At 29.3% G+C, this 27,346-nt stretch overlaps 1 protein-coding gene across 7 annotated transcripts in view; it reads left to right on the forward strand.

Annotated features, from left to right (window-relative positions):
- LOC113383073 (disco-interacting protein 2) overlaps window positions 1-27,346 on the forward strand; it is a 267,401-nt gene that overhangs the window by 196,025 nt on the left and 44,030 nt on the right. For 5 of the 7 annotated variants that reach the window (XM_026621324.1, XM_026621325.1, XM_026621326.1 and 2 more), the window contains one exon: window positions 24,590-24,664. In XM_026621324.1, the coding sequence (XP_026477109.1) occupies window positions 24,590-24,664 (75 nt within the window). Of the gene's footprint in view, window positions 1-8,735; window positions 8,806-24,589; window positions 24,665-27,346 lie in introns of those variants that run through there. The other 2 variants (XM_026621330.1, XM_026621328.1) reach the window with 1 other exon arrangement.

Below are 27,346 nucleotides of genomic sequence, written 5' to 3' on the forward strand. Positions count from 1 at the left end.
CGATTTATCTTTTGAATCTTGATGTAATTGTAATTGTCTGTCTGAACTGTCTTGTCAAGTTTGTGACATATAGATAAAATATTTTTTATTATAAAGCAATGTGCAAAAATATGTTTGTAGGGACATATTGAAAATATTCAAACTAGAATCAAGGTTATATAATGATATATATTTGAGAATCGATGAAAAATGTTATCTGAGGCAACACTACGCATTTTGTGGAATGTGTGTATGGCACATATTTCTCACATTTGTATTGCACATATGATTTTTATAAAATTTCACGTATTCTTCTATGATATTTCTAAAATTTATAAATATTATCATTTGTTATTATGTTTATTATGAATTATCACATCAGCATTTCTAATTCTCAGTGTAGTCTTTAAGTCTGTTACCGTTCTAACATGAATTACTTAAATTTAAAAATACAAATAACTTTAGTTCATAACAATGTTCTGATGCATGAAATGATAATTTTATCTATTTCTCTATATAAACTTATCCAAGACCAGATACCATTTCAATTTACATAATTAAAGAAAATGTTACAGTCAATCAGTATGTATTACAGCTGATTGCATGAACCAGAATACATCTCATATTATGCGTTTGAATTGAACGTCCTACTTTTACTAATTGTGTATGGGTATACTCCATAGCCAATGCCACTCATGTTATTAATATCTTGCTTGGTTTATTTTGACGTGAACATATCCCATATTTATATAATTGAACTTCACTAGGAATTAAAACGCATTTTTTCTAACGCATTTGGCGAACGGAATTTCATAGATCGATTAGCCCTTTGTATATGTGAAGGTTACTAATGTATAGCTGATAAAACATGTGCTGTGTAACCGATGAAAGGTTTGATTTTTATTATGTTGAAAGTTGAAACGCCTAATTGGATTTTTGATCTGATATCTGCTATATATGTGGTAATAAATGAGATCACAATATGTAATAAATTTACCGATTTGCATATAAATTGATTGTTAGATGTATTGTCCCTATATTTAGGGATACACCCACGCATTGTACAAATACTAAACTTTCGTTGCTATTAATTTTTTTTCTTGCGTTTCATATACTACGTAACTGGGGGTACTTTTATTTTAGAAAAGTAATTTATCATAAGTTAATTAATCTTATATAGATGCGAATGCGAGTTTCATTTTCATTTTCCCAACACGCCCGGGTCTTGATGCCGCGTGGTCGATAGATGTTGAGGACGGTTGTGACACTTTATGTGACAGTATATCAGTAATTTCACGTAGACAAACATTCAAATTTTCATTTGATTCACTTTTCTTCAAGCTAAATAGTATATTAACAAAATTATGAAAATGAAAAAACTGGCACAACCGTAACGAGTCTCTCCTAACTATCGTTTAGAATTTTGAAAATTTGGCGAACTGTTTATTATCCAGATAACAATCATCTCCAGTACTTCGACCAATATCTTAAGACAGTTTTATCTGAAATATGAATATTTCATATTCGTTCGAATTGAGAGAAGCCGAGTATGCAGATCACACGTGCATACAAGTATTGCCACGTAGGTACATCGTTTCGGTGCTATCTCCTCTCGAACAGCTCGAGGATGTACCGAACATCTAGTACTTACATGGAATACATTACGGCTTCGGCGGGTTGCACACTTTTGCGTTTAGAGAAAAGATATCGGGCATGCTACTATTTGCTGAATAGAAGGAAAATAGAAGTTCAATACAGAGGTCGAAGATTAAAGTTATTTTAACATAGTCCAATAGATGCGATATGTGGTTCTGTTTAGTGCTAAAGATCGACCTGGGTAAAATATAGACGGTTTTTGTTTGTTTTTTGTTCTTGTCGATAAACATAGATAAAGATCGTAAATTTCTTATAAGGCAGATTCAGCGGTTTTGGAGATACGGGAAAAAACATGCAAAGAATAGTAGTTTCTTCAGAGAAATTTGTGCCCGATTAGAGTAATTCAAAAAGCATGTTGCTTGTGTCGGCTGTGTTTAATTTGTTTTTGTTCTCGTGGATGAAAATAGATAAAGATCGTCGCACAAATGTAAGCACTCATACTATATTTGGTATATAAAATACGACGATGTTATTTACAGTATTTATAATGATTATTTTGGTAAATTTTTATTGATGATTGATTATTTTTATTACGTTTATAGCCAATAATATAAATAAACTGTATATTAAAGTGAATAAAAAAGAACTTTATACAAAAGTAAAAATCAGTACATACAAATCAGAAAAACTTACAAAAAAAGAAGAAAACATGGCTTAACTAGTGAAGACAAAATATAAAAACAGTTTAATTACGGTACAGAAAGTTCCAGCAATTTGCTTTAAGGCACAATGCCATTCAACCCCACTTGTTTAATTTTATATCATGCGTTCAAACTTTTGATTACTGTAACGAATGTTGTATCCTACAAATGAGGCAAATAACTACAATATGTATTTATTGCTTCAATGCTTATTCAGATAATAGATGGAGGCTTTTAAATGCATTTCTTATAGAATCCATTGTACCAAGTTGTAATAAAATCCCTATATCTCTTACAAGATGCTTATTTGTTCGCGGGTAGATCGTCGGACATAAATTCGCGACTAACGCAGCTAATTTGAGTGCATCGCGCACTTAGAACTGCTAGGAGTACGGAGACGTGCTTTTGCGATGTTTCCAGCTTCCTATGTATTTAGTCTCTTTGCGACTTCAAAGCCTTCGCATTCGAATTGCTACGAGCAGACAGACGTCCGTAATTATCTCCGGACTTGCCATGAAAAGAACTAATGTTTTTCTATACAAACAAATAGATTATAATAGACAGCAATGTGCTTTGAGACAAATTACTGGGCTTGTCATTTTATAAAAACGAAAAAAAAAACATATATTATTTAGAACTATTTTGATTTCATGTGATGATAATAAACCAAAAATAACTCTATAAGGAATAGAATATATATATAATATAAGGATTTTGTACGTATTATTATTTACTTTCATATTATATTATATTTCATTTGTACGGTTCATTTATATTACTGCAATTGCTATAATCGCCAGCATATTGAGTATTTATCCATTATCCAAATAAACAATATCTTACAGAATACAATATCTGCATGATACTGCTTCGTCAATAATAAAAAGAAAATGTATATTTGAAAACTATCCATGAACATAAATCATTAAGAACAAGCTCAATATATATGAGGGTAATAAAACCCAGTTTACGATCTACTCTATATAGAAATATGACGACTGAGCAAACCAAGATTATCTTTTGAATATTCGAGTCACAGATGAACGATCTCTAAATATCCTCTTGTTATGTGCATTTCCTAAAATTCCTAAAGGCGACCATAATTTCCTCGTATATCATGGAAAATGCTGAACATTTCTCCGGGTACTAAGTGGAAGGATCTACATGATATTTCACAGTGTAATTATACGACTGTCTGAGTTGCAAAATGTCGCAAAAGCTCATCTCACTTTTAGAACATGTGCAGCCGTTCTGCATTCATTACTTAGAAACTAGGTTGGGGGTTTAGATGGAATTTTCGTATTATTGATTCTTCTGAAATGTATATACTTTATATTTGTGACATACATTGAGCAATTTTTCTGGATTACTAGTAAACTACAGTATTTACCATGATTGACAAACAATAAGAATATATAATAGCATAGACACACAGTAACATATATATATATATATATATATATATATATATATATATATATATATAACAAACAACCCTAAATTTCCACACAAACTCTTTTTCCTTCTCCAATTTTGAAATAATTATTACACTGAACCCTTTTGACTGATTTTCGATTGAGTGATTTTGAGTTTATGAAAAAGCTAAATTTTACATATAAAAACTTAATTTTATCAGCGGTTATCCAACTGTAACACTAATTTTCTAATGTATTTTATCATTTTTCTTAATCCTCAATTTTCACCTTCCTACCACACTTCCCAATTTCATTAATCATTTTTAACCTGATTGACGGTCAATTATCGTCTTATTCTGAACGATTTTTACAGATTTTTTATTCTTTTCATGATCGATTCTGATTTTTCTTGATAGAACTTTGTTCAAAGTAGATACATTTATTTTGTGAAATAATTTTTGAATGATTTTACACAGTATACACTTTGATACTTAAAATTTTAATTGTATTTAATAGTATTGCTATTTTGAACAAGGTTCGTACATTCTATAAATATCAAAAAATAGTAAAATAAAGATTTTATTGAAATAGCTTTTTCAAAATTTTATTACTTTCTAATAATTCAACCGACATTCAGTAATTAATGTCACATAAGTGTCACAATATTATTAACGATATGAATGCAAATTAATTAAGTTTTCTAATTTGAATATCATTTGATTGGCATAGTTATGGAAATATTTTAGTGCTTAAATCGGAATCTTTGATAAACCTTGATGGAACGAAATTCCATCCCATAAAAGACGAATCTGCATTATGGAAACGACATTGACATCTTCTGAGCAGCAATTCACTTTTGATATCTAGGTTGGAGCTTCATTAACCTTTGGTATCTGGAAATAAATTTAGAATTAGTAGCTTTTTAATTCAAAGTGAAGATTTTATGTATTATTTTATTAAAATTGTGACGCGATGTAATGATCATAAAATAAAATGCATATTCAATTTATTCTCGAAGCATGTTAAACACGTGATGGTCCATCCATCCAAATGGTACATATCATTTTAATTGACTTTTTATGTAATTAACTCTATTATACACAGCTAGTCTATACATTAAATTGTACAAATATGAGGGAATCATTGAGTACATAATTTATATTCTTCAGTGACATTAATCATATTTATTCTGGTATTATTTGTATTCATTAATACCTACAGGTATTTATTATGATATAAAAGTACTCAAGATTTATTACAATACTTTATAAGACGATGTAATGATCATAAAATAAAATGCATATTCAATTTATTCTCGAAGCATGTTAAACACGTGATGGTCCATCCATCCAAATGGTACATATCATTTTAATTGACTTTTTATGTAATTAACTCTATTATACACAGCTAGTCTATACATTAAATTGTACAAATATGAGGGAATCATTGAGTACATAATTTATATTCTTCAGTGACATTAATCATATTTATTCTGGTATTATTTGTATTCATTAATACCTACAGGTATTTATTATGATATAAAAGTACTCAAGATTTATTACAATACTTTATAAGACTTAACCTAATAATATGACAGATAACCTATTACCTATCATACTATATTATATTATTGTATATCATCGATAGATATCTATTATCTATCATACCGTGAGATACCTATACCGTCATTAACTTATTATATACCTACAGACCTTTTACTTATAAATACTACTGTCTAATTTATATATTCACCTATATTATATAGGTTTACCTTACGCTCTATGTATTATCTCTGCCTACCTATTGTCTATACCGGGAATTGAACCCGGGACCTCCGCGTGGAAGTCGCGCACCTTAACCACTACCCTATCGGATACCCCCACTAATAATATAATATGGGACGCACTGTTGTTTCCGCGGGTCATTTTCTAATTAATTAGGTAATTAATACTAAGGTGGCGCGACGACACGCGAAAAAAGACGGTTGATTGTAGCGTTACGGTGGTGTAGTGGATAAGGTCGTCGCGTGCCACGCGGCGGACCCGGGTTCGAATCTCGGTAGGGTTAATGTAGCGTGTAAGGGAAATTATAGGTAATAGGATATATAGTAGATATAGGTTAGGTGTATTCGGTATACAATGTAGGGATTTGAGAGTATATAATGAAATATAGCGTATGGTACAGATGTAAGGCGTGTAGTATAGAATGCAACGTATAGGCACACGTAAGGCTATAAAAATACATGAATAGGAACCTATGATGTAGATGTTAGCGTATAAGAAATGCGAATGAATGTAAGATTTAATTTATAAATATTATTTTTTCTATAAGAAGTTCATACACCTCAATTTGTTACTAAATTAAAAACGACTTTGATAAAACCAGTGGTTTTGTGCTAATATTTTTTGCCGGAACGCTAAAATTTAAAAACCGGTTCATGTTTTTCCAGTTCCGTTCAAAAAAGAAAGAAACAACAATTATTCAAAACCCATTTTGTGCACATATATGTATGTTTATTACAATAATAACATTTAATAAAAATTAGTTGAATAATAACGTATAAAATTTACTTATTAAATCATTTTCTGTATGTAGCGATGTTTTTATATTTTTTCTTGCCGGAACGCGTTCCGGCTCAAAAATGATTTGCCGGAACGACGTTCCGGCGCGTTCCGGCTCGACAACACCACTGCTTCTAAGTAACTAACAATAGATTTGATTTAATAACACAAGCTATAGATAAGTAAACCCGAAATAATAAATTTCACCACCAGTTTGTTCAGTTACTATAATTTTTAATTACATGTGCATATATCTATCTACCAGTTAGATTTAATTTTAGTTGCTATAGATTTATGAAGCGAAAAATATAAGTTCTATCCTCAGTACTATGTAATTTCATAAATAAATGCACTTTTTAATTTCTGGAAACCAATTCAGGTATTATTTTTCTCTAACATTCTCATTTTGCTTGAATATTGAGTTGTGTAACATTTTAACTATTATCTATTGTATCACAACGCTGCCAGCTGGTTTTCGTTATGTAAAAATTATTATGAGAGAATATAATTTTTTGAATAAATCTTGCCTTTTCTACCTGGAATTTTATGTATATAAATGTTCGCGGAAATATTATTTTATCGGATATGTACATACATACATATATAGGTATATATATATATATATATATATATATATATATATATATCCATGGCCGACGCTCTTACATATAGGTAGTCAAAAGGGTTAACTAGCATTGGGTTTCCTTATGAAAAGCGACGTTTTTAGGCTCATAGAACTGTTGAGATTTTACATTTTTTAAATAGTTCACAAAAACTCATTTAATATTTTACTATTAAATTATCAAATATAATACTTCATTGCTATTTATCTGGCAAATAACAATAAATTATTATTCACCAATGTGTACACCGCGTAATTAAATTTTTGCTAAAACCACGTTCTCTAATTGCAATTCGGCAGTTTTCATTTGGCAATATGTTTTAATTACGGATATATCGAATTTAAAACGTGATTGAAATTGTAATTGTGCAGCAAGTCAATGAAATATTATTTTCATTATTGTTCAGTTTATTGTGATAATTTCAAATTGGTCATGTGTTGATGATTTTCATGTCAATTATTGCCTCTAACGCGTAATTGGCATTTTGTAATCATTGGTTTGGTTTTACAATTAAGTAATTTTTAACAAAATTAAATAATACAAATAATTAGTGTTAAAACTAAGGTTAAAGGATCTAGTTTTCATTTTATTACCATCTTGTTTTTCGAAAATGGTGAATCATTTACCCTGAACGATACTTGATTAATTTTTATTAAGCAGTTTGCTACACATAGAAATAGGAGGCTTTTGTTTAATCAGTGCTGATATTGTTTGAACAGTTAATTGATTAAGAAGCTAAGGACGATGTTGACACAAGGTTGTATGCTTCTGGATAATTTGTATGCAAGCTCTGTTTGCTTTTGAATTGGATAATAAGGAATGATTAAATTTTGATCACAACGTGTTGTATCTTGATTGCTTAAATCGAGTTTGAAAATTAAATTTTGAAATAGAATAGAAATGGTTTCAGACTTTTTATGGTCTTTATTATCAGGCCTAGTAAAAATCATAGAAACCGCTTGAACATCACTAAAAAGTACTTAAAGTGATACGTAATAAAAAAAAGTTTTATAGAAAATATTACTATCTTGATTAGAATCTTGTGACCTACGCTAAGTGACCCTTATCATTGACCCCTGAACACAGCTCACAACCTCATAATCAATTAATCCTAATTAAATCCCGTTTTAATTTCAGTGTGTCGTTGGAAACTATACATAGTTTATTACATTACTATTATTACCTTCTGTGATTATGTCTAATTAAGTACAAAACCTGACCAATATGTTTGAATTATCAATGATAGAAGTACACAGATGATTAGAGAAAATATTATATATCAAGGAAAAATGTTGTTCATATCTGAGAGGTAACTTGTTAGTAAAAATGCTTGCATCTATGTCCGAAGACAACGATGCGGCCAAACGCCAGCAATCTTTGGCAGATTTAGAAGAATTGTATGTATGGCTTCAACAATTTGAAGATCATACCATACCACCAAGAAGAACAGATCACCAGCAACAAAGATTGACACATCCCCAAAAGCAGACTTCAGCAAGGCTTTTGTGCTCTTCCAGAGTACCAAGACAGAACTCAGCACCTTCAAATCACGTGCAAAACTTACCACAATCCCAAAAATACAACGATATTGGAATCCAACGTCAACAGAGTGGATCATCATCATCCTCGACTTATCTCCATAGAGATGGATCATCTTCTGGAGAACATAGGAGAAGTTCTTCAGGTCAACACAGTTCTCCATCACCTCAACAGAATAAAAACACTTATGAAGATTTTGAGAGAAGGAATAATAGAAATTCGGTGGATCAAGATGAAAATTTTAGCAGGAATAGGGCACAACAAAGGTATCATCAGAGGCATGATAGATACAGGTATGATGGTCACAGGCTGCAAGCTAGTGATATCAGGAATGATAGATTTAGACCTTCTGGACATATACGGCATTCGAGATCACCAGATGGATATTCAGGTAATAAATAATAGTTGTTAAAACTTTTGATAGATACATTATAAGTTATGCCAATGTCCATAGTATTTAGATATTGGAAGTTATAGTTGATGTATTATAAATAGTAATATTGCTATTTCTAATATACATCTGTCTTAACATCTCTTCCAATCGTTTTCATTTATATTACCTCCACATCTTGGCGTTTTATATTCGTTCTCGAAGTATTACTATTAGTCAAATTAAAATATAGTAAATGCAGTTTGAAATATGAAAACGTTGAGTGTTTTTGTCTGCAACAATAGAATTATATATAATGAGTCAGTACAGATAAAGTTGTTTGTTTTATGATAGTTTTTATACGGCTGCAGGAGATGAATTATGTGTATGAAACAATTTCATTTCTCACGGTTATGTCGCCTCGTGGTACTCGATTCTTTTATGAAGAGAATGATTACAAAGCTTTGCCGACGGATGCAAAAGTTTTTATAGTTTTTTCCAGAATATGGAGCATATTTGATAAAAAAAATTTGTTATTAGACCTTAGTAGTTTTGGTTCATCCGGGAGTAAAGTAGCTTTATGTATAGTAATGTTATTTAAAGTGAAAAGTTATTCTACGTTCTATGACCACTTATAATTATGCAAATTATAGGTTTCCAAATTAAAAAAGTACCATAATCTTCAATTTTCTTTTCTTTAATTTCAATACTACATTTCTATATATCAATTTCTAAGAAGTTAATTTTGTAATAACACTTACATTAGTTAGAGGATTTTGTATTTTTAAATCCCATTTTATATTCTTAATATTCTTTGCTTTTCAATGCACATCCAACACATTTTATGATTAAACTCAAATGTAAAAAAAAAAACGTGTATGTGCGATATAAAGTAAAATATATCTACCTATATATGTGTATATCGTGATATTTTACCATTTTTCAGCCTAATCAAATTTTGTACGTACTTATATAAACATTAATCAAATAATGCAGTAAATCTTACGGCTCTCACCATTAATTTCATCCAGCGCCTGCCTAACCTTTGCGATAAATCATGTCTAACGCGTTGCTGCATTGTGGAATGTAAACTGTTATATAATATTATATTATATTATATGAACGTTTTATGTGTTCCATTTATATTATATCTGATATCGTTTCTCTCAACTGGATCAGAAAATGAACTTTTACACTTTTAAACCATTCTACTTTCTTGCTAAACCTAAATTCTTGTGCTAAAAAAGTCTTGGTTTGAAGATCTCAAATTAGAAACATTAGGTATTCAGAAAATGACCTAAGCATTTTTACTTTTAAAAATATCAAATACATTTGTGTTCAAAATTTTCAAATTTTACTAATTTCGTAACTCAATAAAATGAGACGCAAATTCCTGTACGTTAATAATATCAACCTGGAAATAAACACCTTATTTATTTTTGATATTTGATACGTAGTGGAGCTGGGGGCTGGTTGCAATAGTTTTTTTTTATTAGTATATGTTGAGCACCACTGATTATATTTCTACGAAATAAAGGTGGATAGTTGCTATAACTATTCTTCTACCGAACCAAGTGAAAATAATTCTATAACTGTTCTTCATTATTTCACAAATAATAATTTTTTAGACGAAGTGCGGTTCTACAACTTACCCCTTGCTTGGGGCTACTTGTAACGTCTACCAATTCAAGTAACGGCGAAAAAACGACAATAATACCTCTAATACAAAAACTAAAGATATAAAATACCTACGATATTTTTTTAATTTCATACTTCAAATCAATATTTCTTAACGTAATATATTCCAAGAGTATAAAATATGCAGAAGACAATTTAGACAATAAAGCGATATAAATATCTTGCAATATCTGCATGAGTTAAATAATAAAAAACTAAAATATATATAAAATTTCATATGTATCCTTTGCTTAAGAGCTTTCTGTTTTATATTATGCTAAAGTTATTCAAAGTACTTTCATAAAGAAAAGCTGTTTTTCTATATATTATGTAGGGTAATATATCATGTTGTAAATATTTCAAACTGCATGTGAAATTCCTAAAATACTTTGCAGAGCAGTTCCGCATTCGGAATAAAGAAAATAAAGTTATATATCAGATTCAGTAGGTTTTTGAAATAAAGTTCTATCAAATAATAATTAGACTGCGTATCTGCAGATATTGAAAACATTTCAAAAATAGACATTAATTAAACATTTACTTCCTTTCCATGTTTATAATTTCAATTTGTAAGAAGTAATATAATAATGTGAAAAATAGGCTCAAAATCCACACTTTTTCATATCATCAGTTTTAAAAGAATTTTAGAAAATGGTTTATTCATATTTTACATGAATGATTTATATTTGACAATTTTCTTAATAATTTAAGAAAATTAGATAATTAACAATATAAAACTCAATTAGTCGTTATCCAGTCTAACTTTTTCGATGTATATATTTAATACTTCGGTCTTTGACTGATTTTTCATATAACAGTTTAAAATAGTCTATAGCATAGTTATAATAATAGTACCTAATAATAATATCAAAAACTAATTGCTGGTAATTAACTACTAATGTTTGACTACTAATGTACTAAAACTTACACCAAAATAAGAAGTAAAGTGATCTATCTGTATACAAGTAACAGTTATTATTAAAAGAAATCGAACAAAAAAACCTACTTTTGACTCTTTAAAAGTAATGCTGTCTACTACAGTTCATGTTAATGTAAGGCCCGGACTCAATGCAATAATGGAAACTTGTTCGAACAAACATACTTCAGTTTTGAAAAACTTTCAAATTTAAATTTGAACTAACTCCATCTACAGATCACATAATTTGACAGAAATTTGGTATTACTAATTCCTATTTGCCGAAATTTTGATTGCTGATTTTGCGCTTATACTGATGCTCCTGGTCCAAAAGAGAATTCAGATGTTATTATTTTGCGCAAGGTGTATCCAGTTCTATTTTTGCCATCTGAAAACCTTATCTTGGAGCAATTATTCCACAATGTTCTCGGTTTCGTCTGTATCGTTTTGCATTCGGTCTCTTAAATCATCTGTACATTTACATTTGTTTCGTTGGTCTCTCTCGTAAATCATATTACTTTAATTGTGTTACATTCGAAGTTGCCGGTTGCCGTAACTCGTTAACAATTATTCTTCATTTATACATCTTTGAATTAACAGACCTACATGAAGGAATTCAATAGGTCAAAGGAAAGTTTCGCAAATATGAGAAATTGAAATATTTATGAAATACTTTTTATGGTTTGATTTTTGCATAGATCAAAAATGTTTTTTAAGTAAAAATAGTATTTTCAGTTATTGCTAAATTAAGTTCAAACACAATCACAATTAAAAGTTGTATCAAAAGTACTAATTTGAAGTATGTAGTAAAATATTTATAACGAGAAAGGACAACCGTACTAATTACTATTCATTAAAATTGACAAAACAGTTACTAATTAGACTCACTTTGAGCAATGATATTGTAAAAATCAAACCAATTATATTACATCAAATAACACATATCAAACAGACAACTATTTTACTATGTTCAGTAAAACTTCCAACTAATTCATCGTTATAGAAATGTTTTTTTGCTGTTTTTCAAAAAAAATTCACCTGGTCCCTTTTGCCAGATAGGCGAAGCAAAATGGACCTGCGTCCAATGTGTTATTTTTAATTTCAAATGAATTTGACAAAGTAATACCTACATTATTTAACCAATGCAAAATATAAATTTTATTTTACAGATACAACACTGTATATAACCTTCATCTGGTATTTTGACGAAATATTCATCAACAGAGTTGGAATAACTATTAAATTAATTTAACTCTTTTAAAATTGCTTTAACTTAATTTACTTTTTCATTCACATTATATAGTCTTCTAAACAAAACAACAGTGTTCACAACCGAAAAACTAACGAAATAAAATACTTTAGTTTCGGATTTCCAAACATTGTCATTTATCTCCTGATATCGACGCAAAAATAAAGGCGACGCTGGTTTTGCCCTGTACTTTCAAATATTGTTGTTAACAAAACTACTAACTCTACTGATGGTGGTCTTTTTTACCCGCGGACCTTCAAGCCTTGCTCCACCCAACATAAATATGAGAGTGAATGTGTATATGTTAAAAGCACAGAATATTGCAAAAGATATATCTTTTAATGCAAGCTTTTAAATGTTTTAACTTTGTGAATAATGAATAGAAGTTTCAAGCCAAGTTTCTTTTCACTATAACAAATGTGTAGCACTAAGGTAAGCGTTTAACTTTTTTCTTTTCCTACAATAATTATAAATTCATCTTTTGCTCTGGCCACAAATGTAGGTTTTAAAACCATAGTCTTTGATGTCACAACTCCTTTATATTCTCGATATCAAAGGCGAAGAAGTGACTTCGTAAAAGTGCTCCGGTCTCCTTTTTATCACGATGGAGAAGCTTCTTACTAGTTAATGAATTTTTAGTTAACTTAAGATCTCGCTTCTGGAATTAAGTGAGTTATAGTTCACTAATGAGTCTCAAGTTTGTGAAGACACTCGCAATTGCTCGACTGAATTATCACTGAAATATTCAAGTCCCCGAATTTGCAATTGCACTAAATATAATCCGAAGGTTTAGTTTCTGAAGTTATATCTGCGAACGTTTGTCAAGGGAAGTGTGTTATATACGTGGAATGTTAACTTTGCTCCACAGTTGATTTAATTCAATCACTTCTTACAGTTTAATAAAAGACCATTTTGATATACATTTATCTATTCGAAGGAGATGTTTGTTTTAGTCAGATTTGCTAATTGATGATTAATGATTAAATATTTAGGGCAGAGCAGCATCAAAGAATCTCAATCTCAAAAACAAGTGAATCTATTTTTTTTATTTAAAAAAATATTTGAAAGTAGAGGGTAAAAATGTATAATCTGCCTTAATTCTTATGATCATATTTGAAAATCCATAAGAAATGTATTTTCTTTCGTTGTTAGTTTTTTTGGTTGTGAACATGTCGTTTAGTTAAGTGAGCTATTATAATGAGAAAGCTATTATATAACCTCTATAATAGCTTAATATGGTCGGGGTAAGAAGGACCACTGAACTTTTGCAAAAAAAACCTAGCAAGAGTTTGAACCTTTGCAAAACCTCTGGTTTTACTCATCCTATGGGGAAAAAATAGACGATTGACAAATTTTAGTATACGATACGATAGTTTTTTATTTAATACGTTCATGTGTTGTGATGTAGTTCATTTGGTGTAGACAGTATAATTACTTAAAGCCATATTATAATTTTGTGCCTCGCCCTATTTTACTGTATATTTCTATGCATAGGTTTTAAATCCATACTACTATTGTGAAATTATCACAAAATTATTTATAATTATCATTATGACTTTTGCGATAATAATATCATTAAATTAGAAGAATTTTTATTAAATTATATATGCTTCTTAATTTTAACACCAAGCTGATCTGTTCAATACTACACCCCATAAAGGCTATGAACTTCTGGTTTGGAATATTAAATTTCATTTTCGCAGCATGTGGACATTAAAAGTTCTGATTTAGCTAATCTTTTCCCAAAGAAATCTCGTTATTCTTTATCGACATCAACATTGCTCATTTAGAGAGAAATAGATTTTTATGGTCGAGCATACTTGTGTATGATTGTAAGTGAATGGTTGGATGTCTATTAACATTTTTTATGTTGTTTATATTTGTATTTGTTTATGGATTTCATTTCTGATATTAATTACTTGTTTGTGTAATTGAGCATGGAATTGCATATGCAATTAGTATGATGGATTCCTCGCAGATGTACGACGAAGCTGACAGACATTTATTAAAATTTCAATAAAAAGATGTATGAGAAAGTCCGTTAAACTCTGGGATTATTAACATCTGTTCCAAAACGACATGCATGTATATATATATATATATATATATATATATATATATATATAATATGTGTGTGTGTGTTTGATAAAAAAATTAATAGCCCGTTCGTCGAAATAAAAAAATATAATTTAAGAAAAAATATTTTAAGTTTTGATACTATGTGTGGACATCATCCAGTAATCAACAGGTTAAAAGCATGTAACTTATACACTTAATCAATTTTTTTATAAAATAAACGGAAATTGAACACCACAACAAAATTATTAGAAAGAGTAGAATTTTATTAATGAAATATATCATTCACATTTTGATTTGTCACATATACTCGGTAGCATAATTTTTTGCCCCATGATCAACTATAGTTTTGATTTTAAAAATTCTTCTCAAGCTTAAAAAATCCTAATCGAAATTTTGTGAAAAATCTACACAATAAAGACGGTAATCGAGCTAGATAAATATTGATTGGGCTCCTGAAATGACTATTACGGAAAATGAGTTTCTTGATAGAAATGTGAAAATTATATATATATATATATATATATATATATATATATATATAATCTACGATTGTAGACTGTCTAAATTCTTTTGTCCAAATGATACGCACTCGTTTTAATCCCATGTTCATTTTAGGTGCGTCTAGCCGTCTTCTGTTTTATATCGAGGGTTTATTTGAAAAATTTATATAAAAAACTCCCGAGACATGTTTTTATGAGTAGTATTCTCTTTGGCAATTCTTTGCACGCTTTAAACCAAACCATTAACCTAAGCCGGAGATTATCTACAATGAACATAGGATAAAAATATAGACTGATCTGTAACGATAAGTTTTTTTTCTGGAGAAATAAAGTGAAATATACTTTAAGGCTGATATTGTCTCACATAAAAATATAGTATAAATCTCATAAATATTATAATTAAGTCTTTTTTGGAGCTGCGGTAAATTAAATTTATCATAAGTATCGAAAAAATTGTTTTTGAGTATCAAAAATAATTGTAAGTCAAATATAAATTTGAAATTCCAGCAATTTGCCTCAAAGCATGATGCAACATGAAAGCTTTCGTTACATAATTTGCATAAGGTCACTAGTTATTTTAATACATGCCATATTTTCCCTCATACAAATATTAGCCAGTCCTTGCTCGTCCCAGTATATACAGGATTATTGGATTTTAATACAACCACAAATATTTGCATACATGTATCATTTTAACAACCTAAAAGCTTTTCCATGTGGAAGATATTAACGACGACGAACATTCAAAACGTCCCTCTACCACTATTGTAAATATAAATCATTTCAACTAATTTCGAAATGCAATTGGAATCGTAAATCTGAACTGGATTAATTCTGAATAAATAATACGTCTGTAGAGTAACTTTCCGGATTTTCAAATTTTCCTTTCAAAGTGAATTAACCAATCTTGCAGTTTACTCAGGTTTTGACAAAAGGATCAAACTTTGCGAAACTTTTTGCATACGTTTGATGCATTGTGCGATGTGCACTTTGGAAACTGGATTTGTAACTGAAGTATTTGAGTATTTAAATTTAAAACTTACTGAATTAGATTGACTAGATATTGACACAGAGGGTATGGACACTTTGCTTGGTTTTGCTGAAGTAATTGCAAACTATATCAGTCCGTAATTCTTAAGAAAATTAAATATTAGTTAGGGACTTACTCCTGCAGAGGCTAAGGTTTGTTTGAAATTTAATTAATGAAATGCGCTCATAAATTATATATCTTTTACCTACTGATTGTTTATATCAAATGGTACTGCATTTGTTATGTAGAACTGATATCACACGTGATCAATAATCAATAAAAAATCAATTAAAATCATATTTTTTCTAAAGATAAACAATAATCCAATCTAGATATATTAAAATACAATAACAAATTAGATAAGATCAAAAGAGAAAATCAATCAAATTGATTTGTACATTTGTACAAGTATCTGTACATTTATTTTGACAGAATAAAGAATTGATGACATTTTTGCAAAGGCAGGTCTAGAGCTGTAGTCATTGCAGGGATAAAAGTAAAAAAATTACATTGTCTTGTCTGAAATGATTGATATACATATAGAAATATTGATACACAGGTGGTAATTTATACAATGAGAAAATGCGAGTTGTGAACAACCTTTAATACAAATAAATTGTGTTTTTTTAAAGTAAAATTCATGATTTATCATAAGGTCAGGAACATATGAATTAAAATGAAAATATGGAGCGTGTTGAAAGATTATTCGATTACTAAAATGGCTATTATGGAAAAGAGATTTGTGGAAGGAGGGTGAAAATTTAGAGGTGTACGTAGTTTTTTACCTGTCAGACTTACACCTAGTTACTGCTATTAATATTATTGTCACATGGAATTCATCCAAATATTTCAGGCATATATTAATTATTTAGTAAAATTTATCGTTCTGCATTTTAAAATCTTATTCCCACGACTAAAAGAGAAACTTCTACGATAAAAGCTTATCAAAAGACAACAATATAGCTTTGTTTATCGGAACCTTTTCAATACTATTACATCTGACTTATTTACCTGATTCTTGTTGTTGGGTTTTACAACTCCTTGACCTTATTAGATCGATCAGTCAATGGTAACCTTTACCTTTCTTGTCACCAGGAAATCTGATCTGGAAGTGACTCATCCGATTTCACAATGACCTACAATCGTGGGAAATAAATCTTTAACAATATATTTGCAGAAATAACAGTGCACTCATTTTTTTTTAACAGTTCTATTGTAGTAAGGGATTGAATTGGATTTGAGATTGAATTAGGTTTTGTTACGTACTGTGTTTTTTTTTACAAAAATATTTTTTCAATTAAATATGTGCATAAACTATTAAATCAATTATTCATAAAGTAGAGAAATAAAAACAGTGATTTATTTAACTAATACTTAAAAAAGGCGTTTGTAATGAAGTACATATTCGTGCAACATTTGTAGTTAAAATCATGTCTCTTTATATTCAAATCTCCATATTTCCTTCTTAATCTACATCAATATTTCTTTCTTTTTGCGTATTCTGATCAGCTCGAATTTCATCGTACTTTTCCCATTTACGTTTTTCGAATTTAAAGGAATCAAAATGAAATTTCTTGGTGGATTCAAAACGAAACGTGTATGTGATTTGTTATCCCAAATAAATAATCTGCCGTTAGAAGGAAGCGCAGCGCCCTGTCACAGAACGACTTTCCACGTGAAAAGAAAATCGGATAACAGAATAATAAACACATTTTCATTTATTAAATGTTATATTTAATGGCATGCCATAATGCCGTTTTTTCCTACATTCGTTCTGCTGAATTCGTTATGTAATCCGATTTATCTGAACATTAATCTTTTTTTTTGAATTTGCTATGTATTTTTGTGCTCCAAATCCCGCAGGAAGAATTCGTAACAAGGTATTATTTGCATAGATTTACATACGTAATTTAACGCTGAATAAAATTAAAACAAGGTGGGAAATAAGGGTTAAAATCATAATAAACTTTATAACATATAAATGTATATTATATATATATATATATATATATATATATATATATATATATATATACTGGATGACCCGACAGACGTTGTCCGTCTTAAATTTTTTAATATCCTATGCTAATATTTACCGTTTAACTAAAAATAATAATTATTGTTTTTTAAATTACTCTTCACACTGAAATGCATATCCATCAATAGGATCGATGTTAAAGGCACTTGGAAATATAGATAGCAATATGTTTCCAAGTGAAAATAGCCCTCACCCGGCATTCCTGAACCAATAAAAATAGTCGCTCTATTACAGAAATTGTAATAATAATATATCATATAGAGATGTGACAACTGATTGGGTTGCCCTCTGTCAAACAGACTAGTATTAAGTCAAAATCAGCATAACAGCTTATAGGACTATTAGAAAAAAAATCGAAACTGTATAATTCTTAATAAAAATTCTATTTAATTTCGACATGTGTTTGTGCCTGTGTGTATAGAACCCTCGTTGTATCTCTCGTGTTGGAATATCTAATTTATTTTGATTTCTTAATTCCGTTTATATCACAAATTCCTGTATCCGTGATCTCCGCCGGCGCGTATAAAGGCAGCGGACCGCGCAGATCAATTGTAATACAATTAAAATCTAAACGCGTTCTAATTAAAAGCGTTGCGAGCATTTTCACAGAGGAAAAGCCCCTTGCAGGCACCGAATTTTCAGCGAAATTAAACTAATCCGTTATGCGCTACTGCCGTAATCATTTTTGATCCTTGTAAATAAAATCGCACGTGCTCTGCGCTGATTGTGATGAAAAGTCAGTTTAAAAAGTTTTCATTAAATTGGACAGAGGGATGACGAGCAATTATATGGATAAGTGTTTATGTATGATATGTATGACTTATATATATATATATATATATATATATATATATATATATATTTCTCTAAATGGATTAATATCGCGTGTTTTGATTCAACATACTTGCTACAATAGCAAACTTTTCTCATTTAAAAACACCTTTAAAAACATTAACATTCCAACTATAACATACATATCCTAGACACGCACTATTTTATTTTTTGCATATAGATGTACCTGTATGCAAACATTTCATTTAAAATTTATCACAGTCATAATTTACTGAAAACTCCAAACATTGCTTATATTATGTACAAAGTTTTAGCGAACTAAATAACGGCATGAGTGTATATAATATACATATATCTCGATTGTACATCATCTACAGACCCATTTCGTTTGCATATTATCGCATGGCATTTCCTTTACCTGGAAAACTCGGGAAAACACAAATGGAAAGATGAGAATATTGAATCATTATTCAAAGCGCAATATACGGCGAGGTAAATGACAGACAGCATAAGCGATTCGAATTTACTGCGACGCAATGAGATTTCGAATAAGATTCTGAAATGGGAAAATGATAAATAACTCTGAACTATCGATATTAAATCAGTGTATATATTTTTCTTAAAACTCTCTAGAATTTTATTGACTTTTCTGTATCCATATTTATAAGCGAAATGAAGAATATATTATTACTACGACGAGTTGTGAACTTTGTGTTTACTGCATGGGTAATAAATTATCTAAAATACCTATTAGGCCACATTAATAAATATTTTTTTTAACCAGGGGTAAGTGGCATTTTGCATTACTTAGGGTAACCATAGGTCCCCAGTCTGGATTTCCACTGGCATAATGAATTAACTATTATATTAAAATAATCGTCACTCCGAACTTTACATTTGATAACATTCCAAATTTTACTATAGTTCCAAACTCCTTGTGAATCGTCTTTGTTCTAGAATCTGACCCAGTTCCCAATTTGTATGATCTTTCCCTCGTATTAAAATAACTCTTTTTTCTTCGGAGTAACTTTGCCTGTTAACTTATTTTAACCGATCCCATGGTGAATTTGTGCGTCTCTCTGGGAGGATTTTTCTTGTTTGTTAGTATATATGTGTGAGAAAAGAACTTTTGGAATTTTTTCTCTGGATCGCGATTTTAGCACGCGGAATTGAGCTCAACTCGGAACACAATTTGTAACCGTCACTGGCTTGCTATCAGTTCACGAAGTCAAAAAGAATTAGAAAATGTTGAAGTAACATTAACTTTTCAACCGCTTCGAATAATCGTTCTAGTCGAATAAATAATAGATTTTTTGGAAATGAAAATACTTGTGATATAATTAATAAATTTGAATCTTGAAGTTGAATCAAATTGTTAGCTTCTGTATACAACGTTGAGAAAAATCTCTCTAGGGAGAAAAGCTTTGCAAATACATTTTTTGGCTTATTATTTTATTAGAGCACGTGTTCATTTTTTCTTTAATGTTCGATTTTGCAGTAGTTTATTTAATTCTTCCATGATCTTAGATCAGCTTGATATCAAGCAATGATATCAGAGTTTTACTTGATAATAATACATATAAATCTCAAATGAGACATCAACTGCAATTACACAAATTTTGATGCATTTCAGCAATTCATTCGTATCTTATATAATTTCCTATGAAGGAATGATGTGGGCCACTGGGTAGCCTTTTTTTTTAAAAAAATCTTGCAAAATGATTTTCACTTTCTGGTGATATTTTGTGTCTCTTTCTTCGGTAATGTCTTTAACGAGTTTAGTATTACATATTATCTAACGATTTATCAATCCTTATAATTTTTGTTCAAATATGTGCAGATATTTACGAGTATGTGAAATTTTATGTAATATTTATTCAAAGATATATCAAAAGATGGATCTCCAAAATCAGTGTTTAACCTATAAAATCCCTCGAAAGCAACAAGCTTTATTGACAAACTCAGGGATTGACAACGTTTCCAATAAATTGAATTTTTTTTAGAATAGAATCAAGTAATTCAATTTCACACCGATGAATTGATTCACATGTAATGATTAGTAATTACCTGGAAGGAATTTAGATTTATAATTAATATAAATATTTCTATTAACTTAGAATACACACACATAAATATGAAAAGTTTAAGAACAAATGAGTTTCATTCGATTTGTTTGTATTTTTCAATTTTATCTGCTCTATGTTCACAATTTGTCTTAAATTTTGATAATATTCTCTTCTATAAAGAAGAGAAATAAATGAATAATTAGTAATATTCCAAAATATTCGAAGTTACGTTAAAATTTATGAACATAAATAATTAAAAATGAAAATACAAGGTTCCACAATGATTTAATTTACTGAAAATGAATGTACTATGTTTGACAAAATTTGTAATACATAGATTTTAATTATCTAATAGTAATACTGTCTCAAATTCATTGCATTTACTGGAGATCAATGTGACTGGAGAAAATATAGATTATTAAAAATAAAAATGGAGAGTACTAAAATTATTGGACTCACTAATGAGAAATTCTTATCAACATTTAAATAGTATAAATGGATTGTCTGAATGTTTGTAAAACATAGATAATTAAAAATAGAAAAAAATGTCCCACAATTATTGTGTTTACTGGAGCGATATGTAATATTTGTCAAAATTTATAGAAAATTATAGATTATTTAAAATAAAAAATTCAGAGTGCTAAATTTATTGGACTAATGAGGGATGTTGGTCAAAATGTATACAAAAAAACATATGCAATACCTGATAGCTAAATGTTCTTTGCTCCTGGCTGAGAGCAAAGTATAAATTTAATACCTCGCATGGGGAATATATGCGTTGGTGAATATTTTATGCGATTGTTATTTCGTTTTGAAGTGTATACGCGAAACCGTTGTTTCGTAGGCTGGCATTTCAGAAACTCGAACCTATATAAGACGTCCGAATTAAACCGCATAGGGCTTTCGAAAAAAACAACTGACGCTGTCAATAAATTTCTTCAATATTTGTTCGAAAAATGTTCTTACTTTGAATTTATTCGCTTTGGCAAACGCGAAATTCTCGTAAGTTTGAAAGTGAACCATGAGGTGGTGAACAATCATTACCTAACGGTAATAACGCCAGAGTGATATTATTAAATATGCGATGTGTAAACTTGTGCCATGTGCACAGCTCGTAATTTGAAAATATGTATAATTATGTATGGAATAAGTCACGAAAGTTATCAATTTTTTATTACTAATTACATTTCTGAAGTAAATGCAAAGTCTCTGAACTTAGATAAGGAAACTCTTAACCTTGAAATACAACCACTATTTTAATTTGTATTAAATCGTCATATGTTATATGGATTATTATGTTACGCTCCTATCTTCATATGAATTGGTAGTAAAAACGGTCAAAATTGTATGTATTTACTGTGCGAGCAAGCGTTGTCATAACAACGCTATGTTATGGTCCATTTTATCGGGAAATTGGCTTCTCTATCTATTCCTTTTTTAATATCTGAATCTTACACAGTAAGAGAATGAGCTAAACTCTTTTCTAACTCTAAACTTATTTTTCTCTAAGAAGTTGCGCTCCAACTGAGTTAAACCGTGCGGAAAATCGCAGGCGATTCCTGTTCGTGAGCGCTACGAACGAATTATGTGTGAGAAACGGAAAGGATGTGAATAACGATTTGTTCATTCAATTCACATGTATTTACCCGAAAATATTTTTTGGAAATAAAACTTTCTTAGTAAAGTATTTAGTTCTGATATAATAGATCTGCGATTGCGAAATTTATTTGATTAAAAAGTTTCTTGTGGAACACTCTTATGCAATTCTTTCATTTTTGATGTCACTCGTTTAATTACAATTGTATGAGTCAATAATTTTTATTTCGAAAATATTATTTATTAGTTAGTTTTCAATGCATGACATAATTCATATACGGACATGTGGGAACAATTAGTGATCGTTTTAAAACTATTATCATTTTCAAAATCAATATGACGAAATTTTAATAAATATTTCGAAAACTGCGCAATAACATGTAAAATAAAAATAAACTAATTAAATACATTATTGTAATAATGTACACCTTTCGAACTCTATGGTAAAAATGTGTAGACATATTCTCATATAAACTTACCTTTTTATACTACTACCTTCTAACTGAAAACTAAGATGCTAAAAATACATTTATTGAATTTCCAATCAATAACATAATTAAATTCATTATAATGTAATTCAATTTATACTGGATATAATTTAATATTTATAATATTTAGGACTGATACATAATAATTCATTCGATAATTATTGAGTTAAATATTTTTTTCTTTATGGTTGACATAAATTATAATAATTTGACTCTTTACCGTAAATGACGAAAGTTTGAATTTCGAAGTAGTTTGGCAACTATATACAAGTTTGTAAAAGTTACAAACTTCACATATTGTTCACATGTTATCGTGAAAACTAATTATAAGTTTCAAAAAGCCATATTGCATATCTCATTGCATGCTATTAATAAGTTTCTTAAATACCTAAATACATTCAGTTCCTACGAAACAAACGGTTTGAGGAACAAGAAAAATTTATATTCAACAAATTAAAATTATTTTTTTACTTTTTGTATACTCAACAAAAAGCGAATTACATCTATAATTTTAAAAAAAAACACGAAATATGTATATTTTAAATAATTCATTGAAAAAGTGGTTCATCAAAGGAGAACCACCTAAAAATCATTCCTAGTTTCTTATTTACTTCTTTTGATTCAAACTATCTCATTTTACTATTTCATATCAAACAATTTCATATTTAGCTTTTCTATTTAAAATTAAGTGTAAGTGCAATTTTTTTTAAATATGAATTGCATGAACTTCTAATCTATGTTTGCAAATGCTTAATCTTTAAAAATTGAGGTTTGGCTACCTCTAGTCAAAATGCCACTTAAACCTAGTTGTTGTTTAATGATTTTTTTCTTGATACATCGAGATATATTTAAATTATAAAGTAGTCAAAGTCTTCAAATTAAAGAAGTTTATATAATTTATTAATTTTATAAGTTCAACTTTAAATTTTTATATATGTATCTATAAATATACATTTATGTATATTTTTACGAGATATTATAATTCTTGTTATTAATTCCTTAACACGTTTAAGGTATTCTAATCCAGACCACCAATCTAGACTGACTAAAAGAGTATTTATAAGTAAAACATCAAAAGACGTCAAGAACATGTCTCGGAACCTTAACATCGTGAGCCCAGAAATAAATAAATGCACATAATGCACGACTAACGCCCAACAGTCTGTTAAGCTCTCTGTTTTGCCGTCTAAGTTTTAATTTCATTTGGGCACAGTTCCAGAATTCTATGATGAGTTCCTTTATTATATTATTATCCGTGTTTATTATACAAAACGGCAATTTATTACAACACATAGACTTATAGAATATTTTCAAAACAACAAAAATGTAGGTAAATATACTAATCGATATTAATTTAGTTTTTTTGTATTCCAGGTGATATCACACAAAAAGGATATGAAAAGAAACGGTCGCGCCTGTTGGCGCCATACGCTGCAAAGCAATCATCAGGTACAGAAAAATCAATTTACCTCTTATTTACCTAGCTTTTCATTTAATCAATTAATCAATTTATATGCGTTTATCAATCTAATTTTCCAATAATTCTTTTACAATCTCCAATTAAATTAACCCGTTTACATTCGTTATAATTGTAATCAGCTATAACATTTTATGATCGCAATAACAATGCTATTTGCATTCGATTTAGAGCACGAATTATGCAAACAGCAATACATAAATTAATACATGAACATATTGCTGTGCTACTAACCTGCATTTATTTCCACACATCTCTATCAGAATTGCCGAATTCAAATATAACAATGCATTCGATGTAGAATAATTCTATACTATATGTAGGTACTATTATATATTTTATATGACCTGACCTCGCAAATAGTAGGTATACTAGTTACCAATGCGGATTTTGTACGAATTTGAGTAATATGAAAAATCTTTCCTCAAATCTAAACTAAATTCATATCATAATAATTCGATAATTTTTTGTTCAATAATTTATTCATAGGAAAATTATTCTTTCCTTGTGGAGTAAATGAAACAAATATAGAGATGATTCTTATATTTAAGACTCTATGGACTTTATCATCTTTCTTCCATAGAGAGATGGTAGAGTCCATAGAGCAAAATGATAAAAAGATGGTATATCTAAATATCTCGCGGCACCAGAATTTTGCTTCGAGGACCCATTTGGGGTTGCAACTCATACTTTAAGAAGCCATGTTTCTAGAGCATGCAACACTAAAAAAATATTATATTACGGACAAAATGTTGTTATATGTTAGGTGCGAATAATGCTTAAATTTATATGTTATTAAACAATAAATAATATTTAATGATCCTTTATTCCCTTGCTGTTAGAGTACATAAAAACAACGCCCTTTCAAAGAGCGACTATTACGCTTATTTATCTTCTTCTGACTGTCTTTTGCTTTTTCATTTTTTGCCATGCCACTTTTATTTTTTGACATTTACATCATCAATTATTCCCGAAGGCTCGGAAAAGCTCACATCGGCGTCTTTTAGCGGGCGATCGATAATCTTCATCTTGAGCTTTTCCGATATTTTCCTTTGCGATATATTTATTGGCACTTCCGCGGGAAGTAGAAACGGATTTTAGATTCGATACACGGCACTCGAGCGTCTCCCGTTAAGTAGAAAATAGTTTCAAAAAAGTCGAGAGCCGCCGTTGTCGTTATTGGAACTTTTACGAGGTTTTGCTCCCGATATTTGCGATATATGAAATTTTATAATAAATTGCCGAGGCGCATCTTTGCCTTACGACCGGCCTTTCAGTAGTAAACTTTGTGATATTGGAAATATTTTTTAAATTGTTGAAATCGTATTCAAAATTTGAAACATTCATTTGGTTTATCAACAACGACTGAATTATGATTGAGACTTTTTCAGCTTATGAGAAAGCTCAATTTAATATAAAAAAAATCATGAAGAGTTGTTTACTTTTAGCACTTATCTTTTAATGTACTGGATTAATTTTATTATTGAAGATTGAAAAATACATGCAAACCTCAATTTTCATCCTTCTGACACACTTCCTAATTTCATTAATCATTATTAACTAGTCAATTGTCTTCTTGTAGAAGTTATATTAAGTTTCTATGGAAAATTACATGCAACCCCCCAGTTTTTACCTTCAATTTGTATAACTGATTTCTTTCAATATCACATTTAACACAAATATTATTCAAAATAATATAAGCATTTAGTTAAAATATTACACTAGTTTGCATAATCTAACTCTTTTTTCTCTGCTGAGGAGCCCGTCTTCAATCGATTTGCCAATGTCGATTTTCATATCTTCAAGTCATTATGATATATATGATTCATTTTATTCGCAATATTTTACATCAATTAGCAAATAAATGTACATTTAACAGTGAAATCTACAAATCTAACTCCATTATAAATTCGTCAGAATCGGTAATTAAACAGACCATTTATATTCCAATTGTTAAATGTATTCATATGGATTAGATAGACTTTATCATTATAATTTATGCGATTGTTATTTCATTTGAATTGAATAAACACAACAAACATTATTGTTTTAAAAATATGATATATTTGTTAATTTGGGTGATAAATCAGTTTATTGTTCTGAATTGAATACTCACCGCACAAAATATTTGATATATTCTGCGTAATTTACAGATAATAAATAATTTTAATTACAATCATAATTATGCGAATATTTTGATAATTAATGTCCCATACGTGTATCATATTCTATTTCAGCCTATTTTATCATTTTTAAACTTTTTAAGTACTTTTATTTGGTTCTGAGAAATTTTTGCATAGTCGGTATGAATCATATTGATAAGATATATAATAGTTTCGTATAAACTTGTGAATTGCAGCATGTCGAATCTATGTTCAAAATTCCCAATGTCTTTCCTGTTCATTATTAATTTTCACTTTTTGTATTTCAATAATTTAATTGCACTATGCGATACAACTTGACGCTAATAAACCCTATTAGCAATTATATTAATTTGTAGACCCTAGACATATTTATTTGAAGAATTGAATACTATATTTTAATTGTTTTTTGAACTCTTTTGAGCTTTTGTGCAATCAGGATTTAGTTATTTTATAAGTTGGTATTATGATACTTTTTAACTATGTGGCCTTTTTAGAAGGAAACCCGATGGT

Source organism: Ctenocephalides felis, unplaced genomic scaffold (genome assembly GCF_003426905.1).
Source record: "Ctenocephalides felis isolate EL2017-DRISC unplaced genomic scaffold, ASM342690v1 CF-g0.4_SCAFFOLD_03570, whole genome shotgun sequence".
In the NCBI taxonomy this organism is placed as follows: Eukaryota; Metazoa; Arthropoda; class Insecta; order Siphonaptera; family Pulicidae; genus Ctenocephalides; species Ctenocephalides felis.